This window comes from Olea europaea, chromosome 10, assembly GCF_002742605.1.
Source record: "Olea europaea var. sylvestris chromosome 10, O_europaea_v1, whole genome shotgun sequence".
In the NCBI taxonomy this organism is placed as follows: Eukaryota; Viridiplantae; Streptophyta; class Magnoliopsida; order Lamiales; family Oleaceae; genus Olea; species Olea europaea.
The window spans coordinates 12550382-12561126 of NC_036246.1; the positions used below are offsets into that span (position 1 = coordinate 12550382).

The window sequence follows — 10745 nt, forward strand, 5'->3', positions numbered from 1 at the left end:
AAAGGCTGGCTATTTATAGACTTGTTCGTGGCCATTCGAACAGTCATCACCTTTCAGACAAACCTCAAAAATTCGAACAGACATACTGTTCTTAAAAGTCGTGTCTGTTAAGTCGGTTAACAGTCGGCTAACAGTCGACTGTTTGGTCTGTAAACAGTCGACTGTTTGGTCGGTAAACAGTCGAAACAGTCGACTGTTACAAGAAAATAAAACACCCGGAATAAGCCAAAATTTAAATAAATTTTGTACCCAAGAATTTGATTATTTACAATTTGGCCCAAAATTTTAAATAAATTTTGTCCAAAAAGTTAATATAGGTCGTGCCCGTGCCCGAGTCGGCCGGTCGGACGGACGGCGGCGGCGGCGCGCGTGTGGGTTTATGACCGAACCCAATGGGATATAGGTCTTCCCCCTTCCAAAGACTATTGGTACCCCTTGGGGCCCAAACCCAATTCCAAACTTCCACCTTATAAACCACACCAAAGTTTCCTAACTTTCCTATGTGGGATAAGTGTTTGGCAAATCAAATTCTTCCATAATCCTTAGTTTATGTGGGTTACTTTAACGCTTAATATTTCATTCAATTTTAAATGGTTTTCGATAAATAAATATATCACGTTAATCATCTCGCGGAGTAGAACGTGAATATGCTAGGTCCCGTATTATTTAAAAGGTGGGTCCCACTGAAATTTGGGCTCAAAGTTGACCCATTAAACCATTTTTTCCAACATTTTACACTACAAAATTGATATTATTATTTTTTAGAGTTGATTAAATCATAGAAAGAGATTTGTGTGAACATGATCCAACGTAAATTAAATCATAGAAAGAAATTTGTGTGAACATGATCCTACATAATTTGTGAGTAGTCAAACTAGTAAAATCACTTGAATATTATATATATTCTTTATCAATTACCCTAACACTCAATATTCTCAGCCATCAAGGAAGGATGTTGCTTCACGTAAATAATTTTATGTTAGACAAGATGCTTGAGCATTTGACAAAAGTATTCAACATACACTAAATACATAATATTCCCATAAAAAAAACATAATTGAAATTTGAAAAATTTAATGTTGAGGATCCTTGAATCAAGTAGTCGAGTAGCAACACCCAAAATAGAATATTAGATAGGTAGGCAAAGGTGTTGGCCTAGTAGTAACTTGTACCCAATACATCTTCAAATATTATTGATTACACTTCTTATTATAAATTATATGAGTGGTTTGCTAGTCAATCATTCATTGGACTTTATTTGCGGTTTAACTTTTGAAAATTCTCCACATTTAGCCTTTTTGACTAACAAGTTGGGGCATGTCGCATACAATGGACTAAATATAATTGAACAATAAAATAGTTATGTAGTAAAATTTATGTTAACAATCTAGGAAAGTTTCCATATTTATTTCCAAGAATATCCTCATTTGAGAAATACGAAGGAATAAATAATCGTAACAATAAATATAATACGAAGATTAATACAGAAATCAAATTTTAGAATCGATAAAATACGTCATGATTTGTAAAAACGGAATTTTTTTTCACTATATAAAAAATCAATAAATCGCATAATTTCTCTAAACTCAAACCTCCAACTACGCTCAAGAGTTCTCATATCAAAGTTTATATCAGTACAATAACTAATTCAAGAAATATAAATTAATATATTATTTTCCTTTCCTCTCTGTTTCTCCCACATTTTCGGAGTTTGTATTGTTTTGTAAACTTTATCAATTGTTTGTTCGTGTCATGTCCACTCCAACATATCACATATAAACAAGTTATGAGTTCCGAAATTTTTCATATTTTTGAATAACATGACTAAATTTTTCATTAAATATCAACCAATCTCAATGAATTAAGACCATATATTAAATATTCTTTGTGAGATGATTTGGAATCCAATTCCATTAAAAAGTAATCAAGAAAAGGGAGACATTAAATGTGTAAGAAGGTTAAAGCCTTGATTCTAGACTAATTTATTTTCTTTTTTCAATCATGCTACTTTGGTGGAATTTTTTGGCACAATCAACGGCTCTGATGCTCTCCCAGCATAATTAACTTGAATTCCTATATTATTTGATAGTTTTTCATTCAAATCAATATAAATAAATTTTATTCTGAAAATAAAAAATAAAGTTTGTCATTACGTATAAGCGATCTCTAAACCCAAATAAAATTAGCACAAGTAAAAGGACGAATTTATTTCTTTCTATCTCTGATAGAACCCGATACATAAAAATTGTGATATGTACATTTTACGTGTCATGTTTTTGACGCATAGGTAAAGAGGGAGCATCTTCAAATGTATATTATCCCATTTTGTGGAGATTTTCTTATATACACTACTTTAAACTAGTTTTAATCCATTATGGCTTAAGTTTGGTCACAAGAGTTCATCATGAAATGTTAAGTTTTCGTCAAAGAAGTAACTCCGATTGTCTAATAAGATTATAACTCGTACAATTTGATCAAATTTCAAATCCGACATGTTCAATATCATGTCCATGGTTCTCTCAAGTTGTTATAGACAAGAGACGACTAATGAAATCTACTTTTAAAGACATGTAAAAGTTATAGATAGTCGACGTACTCATCGTCATTGTCGACCGATTACTCAAATGGTTAAAGCTAATAAAGAACTGCGTAAGTTATTGATTACCCTTTTTTTCACATGGTGTCCATAATAACAAAGCCTATCTGCATTAAGAAATACACACAAAAATACAGTGATACAGACAAGGGGAAAATATATTTTTCAATATGGACGGTGCTTTGGACGTCTAAAAGCTAACGTGCACCGCACATTACTGCACCGTTAATACAAAATTAATTTCCTTAAAGTTTTGTCCAAAGCAAGAATTACCACTATAATTTCTTAAATGACTTTGGCATTAAAATGTGGAATTTTAAGGTACCTTGGAGTTACTAATAATTAAATTATTTCGTTGAAACCGATTTTGTAAATCTGAGGTAACAAGCTCATTTAAATTTTTCTAAAGTGGGAAGAGATTGATTAGGGTCAACAAAAGATTCGTTAACCTTTCAAATCTAATTGAAATCGTGGTTTTGAAATCGTTGATTTGAATCAATATGGATTCCTCAACGTTTCGATTTTAGATTGAATCAAACTGGTTGGGCATGGTTCGTTTAGATTTTAATGGTTAAAAACTATTGAAATCAAGTTGAACCGTTCTTCAAATTTTAAAAGGGATAATTGTAGTGGAGATTCCATACTTTTAAAAACTGAACAAGTTACACCCAAACATTTACAGCGTAGTAGTGGATGCCCCAAACCTCTCAAAATTGTGCGGCGGAAGGATCGTTGGACGATTTTTAGTCCTAAAATCTATTACTTAACCAAAAGTTAGTATTGGATCGTAATCGACCAATTTTAAAAAGGAGAAATTTTTTCTTTAACCTATAATTTATTAAAAAAGGGACATTTTCGTCAGAGGTCCCCAACTCTAAAAATTGTGCAGTGGTTGTTCCAAATCTTTTAAATATGCTTCGAATTTTGAAGTTCGACAAGTTCCCAATCTTTAAACTTTTAATGGTCAATGAGATAACAATTTGATAAGTTCCCTAATCATTCGATTTTTTTTTTAATATTTAATGATCAATAATAAATATTGTGCAAAGTTCGCTAACTATTTGGATTTTTAACATGAATTTAGGCATTGGGGGTTGGGTGGATAGGTCAATTGAGGAATATGAATATCTCTGGTCAATTAACTGATTTTTGGATAGAAACGTTTAGAGGTCCTTTCAGTGTGCATTTAGTACACGTTTGGAACCTTTGTTGCACATTTTAAAAATATTTAGGACCTCCAATATAAATTTTATTTGTTAATTAATTAGAAATTAAAAGTCCATTTCATCCTTGAAATTTGGTTACATTGTAGAAAAATGTTGACTTTGAGTCAATTAAAAGATTTTTGGATCGAAACCGCCCAGAGGTCCTTCTATCGCACAATTCTGAAAGGTCTGGGATCTTCTTTACTACGATTTAAAGATTTGGGGGGGGTATAATTTACACAATTTAAAAGGTTTGATACCTCCAATGCAATTATCCTTTAAAAAATACAAATCGTCTCCTAGATATTCGATTTATAGGTCTATTCAATTTATATTTTGAAAAACTTGCAATTCTGCTTTTGATTGTTGACGCATGGACCCTTAGTCCAATCAAATTCTATGTTAGTATTTTCCTTACGTGCAGCAATAGAATTGTGTTTCTTTCAAATCAATAATTAATATTCACTCAAATCAGAATAAATTATATATTTCACAGAGTTATTTTATAGACGTACATCTAAAGCCAACAAAAAAAAAAAAAAAAAGGGAATTATTTTTATTTTTATTTTTTTGTACAGTAAAGTTTAAAAATTGTTAAATAGTTAGGGTCAAAATTAATTATTAATTTTAATTACATGTTATCTTCTATCCACAATTACTACTATTTTTTTTTAATAACTTATTTTGCAGGATACACAATCTCTTTTTATCAAAATTGGCTTTTCAGTTATACCAAACAATCACGATGTGGATTAAAATTAATTTTTTAGTAAATTTTGATAAACGCTAATGAAATATATGGTTAAAAAATTGTGAATTCTATGTTATAGGTGGTTTAAAAAATATTGACTTTGACTTAGATCAAAATCTGAATTTTAATTTATACCAAACATTGGCTAATGTAAATAAGGAATGAAAATGTGAAGAAAATCCGAATCTTTCTCTACATGAACGTATGTATATTAAGGGTTCTAATCAAATAATTCTGCTTAATTTTGATAGTTTTATGGGTAGTAGAACCCAACTTAGATCCCACTGTTCTTGTCTATTAGCCGGTTATCATTCCAAAAAACCATTTAACCCTCTCTCCATTGCAACAGCACTGAAAGATTCTAACTGAAGTTGATTTTTGTAGTGATCGTGTACTTGAACTTCTGAATTCAAAACTTTATTTTCAAATGTCCTCAAAATTTTCTCTCCATATTCGTATCTTCATTTTTGTAGTGATGACAACAGGTATATTCAAATCTTGAATTTTCCATTTTTCTTGTTGCATTTGTAGAATCTAAACCGTATTAAGATTAAAATACTAAGGTGTTTAATCATTTGATTTTGTGTTTATATTCTCATTTATCATTAATGGCGTCTTGAATTTCTATTTTCCAGGTAGTTTAGGGGCAACATTTACCTTGATAAATCGGTGTGATTACGTAGTATGGCCTGGAATACTAGCCAATGCGGGCTGCTCCAGATTGGATAGCACTGGATTTGAACTTCCGCAGGGCGGCACGCGGTCATTTCAAGCTCCGCCGGGCTGGTCGGGGAGGTTTTGGGGTAGAACCGGCTGTTTTTTCGACGGAATAACCGGGCAAGGAAGTTGCGCCACCGGCGATTGTGGGTCCAACCAGGTGGAGTGCAATGGTGCCGGAGCAAACCCACCAGCAACCCTAGCTGAATTCACAGTCGGGTCAGGTTCCAGTTCGGGTCTTCAGGACTTCTACGATGTTAGCCTTGTGGATGGCTACAATTTGCCAATGATTGTCGATGCAAGTGGCGGGTCGGGTTCCTGTGCTTCAACGGGTTGCGTGACCGACTTGAATCGCATGTGCCCGAATGAGCTGCGGGCAGAAGATGGAAAAGCATGCAAGAGCGCGTGTGAAGCGTTTGGGAATCCGGAATATTGTTGCAGCGGCGCGTATGGTACTCCCGCCGCCTGTAGGCCTTCTGTTTATTCCGAGATTTTTAAAACCGCGTGCCCGAAATCGTATAGCTATGCTTACGATGATGCTACAAGTACATTTACATGTAGTGGAGCAGATTATACGATTACATTTTGCCCTTCAACAACAAGGTAAGGCTTGATTCTGATTTGATTTGTTTATGATTAGTGTATGATACTCCCGTTCTTATTTTTAATCTTTTAAGAATTTTCTAATTCATTTTTCTAAGCAAATTTAGAGACGAACATCCCACATCTAGTTTATCCTAAGCACCAATGATGTGTTATATTAATTCATTGGTGGATAAAGATTTTCAAAACCGCATGCTAAGCACCAATAATGTGTTATATTAATTCATTGGTAAATAAAGATTTTGTGAATTCCAAAATTTGAATTAAATTTGTTATCCACCAATGAATTAGTATAACACATCACCGGTGCTTTGTATAAGATGTGTACCAGTGCTCATTAGATAATTTCTCTCTCTCTATGTGTGTGTGTGAGATATATTTCTTGGCATTTGTATGATGAAAGAAGAATGAATTTGACATGCATACGTTGAAGATACAAATACAAGTGAAAAAGTTTCTTCCTTAAGAAATAGTTCATAAATAGAAATTTACATTTCTAGCGACAGCTACAAGAACAAGAATTTCCACACGATGCCTTTCATAGTTGTCATCCTTTTGAATATTTGTCTTTATGATTAATCAATAGAGAACAAAAGTATCAATAGGGGAAATTGTGAAGAATCTTTTTAGTGACTTGCTTTCTTTTGCATTGGGTGATCTCTTTTTGTGCCTTTTTCCTTCTCAGAACAAGTATCTAGTTTACTTTTTGTGCAAATTCATATTGTTTTACAAATTCACATTTCCTCCTTATCCGTTTTACCTTTTAGAAGAGGTAGTCTAGCATGGTACTTGGGTAGACGAAGGTTTCGTGTTCAAGTCCCATTACTATTTATTTATATGAATTTCTTCGCACAAGTCTTCGATGAGATAGATGAGTCCGGTCTACTTTTGACCGGAGCCGGCTTTTATTTTAGACGAGGTGGTCCTATCGAGTTCCTGTTTGAACTGTTGCATGCATTGCAGGATCAAATATGTTTAGACGTATAAATCTATGCGTAACTTGTCAAATGCATCAGATTATAACTTGTTATACTGCTCAAGTCTTTGAATTGAAAATTCTTCTCATGATTCAGTTAAGAAATTGCTTTTTCTACTCAAAATATAATATCAGTAAAATTCTCCATATATCAATTTCAAGAAGTTCTTCGCTGCAGACGTCATATAGTTTTAAATAGAAGCAGATTCCAAATAAAATGAACCTTCGCAATAAGTTCTCTCAATAGAATGTCTTCTGTATCTAGCCATTATACTTTCAATTTTACTTCCTTTTGGGAAAATGAATTGATCTTTTTTCTTGCAGTCAGAAATCTTCAAGGGATTCTTCATCACCAGCCACCCCAGGGACAACAGACGAGCCACCATTGACTACAGGAACAGTAGATGGTTCGGGTTCACAAGATAACCTGCCCGCATGGCTACCAAATTTTGTCATAGGTGGTTCATCGAAAACCATTTCGAATTCTGGCTTGCACTTTACTTCAGTTGCTTCTGCAGCAACCTTCTTGATGCTATATATTCTTCAACTATAGATTCAAACATCCTTTTCTTGAATTTAATTACAAGCAAGGACAAGCATATTCTGAAATACAGTTATCAAGTGCATGTAGATAAAAGCTGAAATTCTTGTTGTTCGGTTGAGTAAGGGAAATTTCATTAAGTTCATACTATCAAAGTGCAAATGTCGACAACAAGGGCAAAGGCAACACTCTTGGATCCAGATCATTTCATTTATGACCAGATGGTATTGTAAAACGCGATAAAAGTCGCATTTTAGTCAATGAAGTGTAGCTTTCTCTCCATTCTAGATTATTAGAATCCAATCAATGTTATTGTCAATAATAATGTTATTCATCACCAATTTAAGTGGCAGTTGCATGACATTAAATGATATATTGACTTAAATGTAATGTCACGTCATTCTTTTAGTTGAATCTATCGAAGTCGGCCATCTAAATTGGAGCTCTAGTCTCTAGTACTATTGGTGCTAGATAACATTATTATATTATTAGATGCATGGTGTTGATTTTATTATTATAATTTTGTGCTTAGCTTTCAAGATCTGTGAGAATCAAAAAAGGGTTATCTTGAAACTGATTTAATTTTTATATTCTTATTGAATTAGAAGAATTAAAAAAAAAAAAAAAAGAAAAAATTTCTTTATAAAGAAAAAAAAAAAAAAAGTAGAATTTGCTTCATAATGAATCAATGGTTGGTGATGCTTCCTTTATCTACTTTCGCTGAAATCATAAATTTGGTAGTTGTGTGATCCTGGCTGCAAATTTGATAGAGTCATATTATCTGCCTCAAGGGCCTACCATCTTTTAGATATTATTTTCAACATTATGGGTGGTTAGTTGTAGCCATATTCATGATGTGGTACCAACTTTGATACCAATGGAAGCAATCAAGTACACGATGTCCCGCCTAGAAAGAAAGTTGTGCATTTTCAGTAGATCACTTCGGAAGTGCACATTTTAATTGTAAAAATCTTCTAGAAGATTTAGTTCTCAATTTTTTCGATCGAACATGAAAGTTGGGTTTGAGATTTATAACAACGATTTTTAGAGTGAATTTTAAGAATGGTTGTGAAGGAACTTCTTCATTTGTTCATGATATTTACTATTTAGGGGTTCGATGGATATCATTGAAATTGACAGTATTTAACTGTACCAAAAGAGCTAAAGGGTATCAATTAATCATAATTCTTTATTGACAGTTGATTATTCCACTAGCAAGAACATTTGATTGTAGTCTCACGTCTTAAGCCAATTCAAATTCGATTAATAATTGAAATATGCTATTAGATTAGAGCACCGAAGTGCATATCAATCCTTTTGTGACCAATTTCTATACTATTTTAGTGCCAGTGACAATGAAATTAATAGATTTGTCTTAGGTACACATATTTAGCACTTTCTTATATTAAATTAATTCATTTAAAATTTAAATTAGTCAAGAACCAAAAAATAAAAAATAGAAAAATACAAACAAACTATTTACTTGAATTTGTATCTAGAAATAAAAAAGGTTGAACCCAACCTTAAGGGCCCCCACCGCCCCTACCCTGGAGCATCGTGAGGGAGGTAAATCGCAGGTTATGCCTTCAAGGGTACAGGGTGGAAGATTGCTTGTACACTTGCACTTACCCAAGAGCCAAATCCATATTTCAGGATTCAAACCCTTGACGCAGCAGCCTCAAGCAAAGTTGGATTTCTCCACCCTCCCCTTTTACCACTTGGAGATGTGCCCTAAGACGAATTTGTATCTAGAAATAGGCTCTAGAATACATGGCAAATTCAACTTTCTATTAAATGCCTATCGTGTGAGTTTCATGATTATGTGAAAATGAGACTATAATCGAAAATTTTTATTTACTTTCATTATAATATTGGATCACTTCATGTTCTAAATTTTATAGAATAATAATTTATTTTATTTGTATTATATATTAACAGGTGGATCCTTCAAAAATCAAAAGTGTATGGTCAATTTTTAGTCAAACTTATTCCAAGGTGAATTGTGTTGGGTTGCTTGTTTTAGTAAGCCATTGTTTCAACCTTGTCATTGGAAAATTCATTTTTCTTAAATTCATTTTCAATCATACAATCTTCTAATAAAATAATTTTGCACATAAATTTAAAATCTTTTTCTACTCTTTAATCACATTTATAAAAAATAAAAAAAGAAAAAGAAAAAAGAAAAAACTCTATTATTAAGTCTACTTTTCGAAAATTGGAGATCAAACAGAGCCAAAATATGATTGCTAGTTGTACTTTACTCGGCAATAATCAAAATTATAACTTTTTAATTGTCTTCAAAATTGTTCAATCCATTAACATTTCGATAACTATTATAATCTTTTTTAGTAAAATATAAATGCTAAGAAGGATTAATTTGTTTGGCAATGATAACTTTCAGAAATTTGTTTCTTTAATGAGTTCATCAATGTTCAATCCAGTAGTTCAGTTGATTAAACGTCTAGAAAGCAAACATAACCCTTTTCCCCCCTACATAATCCTGTTGGCAAGTGGTGTTTATTTTTTAATTATTATTTTTAATTGTTGAATGGCTGCAATTAAAAGTATGATATGTGCTGTTAGTGTATCCAAGAATAATTGGACTGAAGAATTAATGCACTTTTCAAAAATAAAATATGGCGTACCAAACGTTCCGTTTGGATATGTGCATCTCGCTCTAAGACTATTCAAGTAATTTGGGAGACATAAAATAAAATCTTCGAATGAGACTTTCCAGATTAATAATAAAACAAAAGTTTGAATGGAGTAAATAATCATCGACACAAATTACATCACTAACTGTTGAACATTCTTATGGAAATAAGTATGTAGATAACTCGAACACAAATGTCAATAGTAATTCAATTTGTTATTTTTGATGTGCCACATTAAAGATTACTAATAATCATCGATACAAATTATATCACTAACCGCTGAACATTCTTATGGAAATAAATATGTAGATAACTCGAACAGAAATGTCAATAATAATTCAATTTGTTATTATTGATGCGCCACATTAAATATTACTAACGTCAATGTCATTGTGGTAAGACTTCACTATATATGAATATGATGGAACGAAGCATGCTGTCGCCAGAAACAGAACCCCGCAAAAGTTTATAGTATACCACTTCTACAAATAGTTAGTAATCTTGTGTCTCTTCCGAGACCCAGACCTTTTATCATGACTTCTGCTCATTGTATACCTTGATCTACTACTGTATGAACAACATTTGCTGTTGCAGCATGAGCGGCAAAGGGTGTCCCTCTTCTCCTACCCTTGAATTTACAAGTACTTGCGCCTCAACGCATTTCGAGGAGAACCAGTTATCTTTGGGTTCGAGTGGCATCAA

The 10745-nt window shown here is 32.7% G+C and overlaps 1 protein-coding gene across 1 annotated transcript; it reads left to right on the forward strand.

The window, feature by feature from the left end:
• Window positions 1-4708: 4708 nt before the first annotated feature.
• On the forward strand, window positions 4709-7903 carry LOC111401272 (thaumatin-like protein 1). Its single transcript, XM_023028952.1, has 3 exons — window positions 4709-5037; window positions 5188-5872; window positions 7173-7903. Exons 1-3 carry the CDS (start codon window positions 4980-4982, stop codon window positions 7399-7401), a joined length of 972 nt encoding a protein of 323 aa, XP_022884720.1. The 5' UTR covers window positions 4709-4979; the 3' UTR covers window positions 7402-7903.
• Window positions 7904-10745: the final 2842 nt, after the last annotated feature.

Coding starts and splice junctions, on each gene's coding strand:
- LOC111401272 (XM_023028952.1), top strand. CDS start 4,980: ATGTCCTCAAAATTTTCTCTCCATATTCGTATCTTCATTTTTGTAGTG. Junction 5,038..5,187: donor TTTTGTAGTGATGACAACAG/GTATATTCAAAT, acceptor TCTATTTTCCAG/GTAGTTTAGGGGCAACATTT. Junction 5,873..7,172: donor TTTTGCCCTTCAACAACAAG/GTAAGGCTTGAT, acceptor TTTTTCTTGCAG/TCAGAAATCTTCAAGGGATT.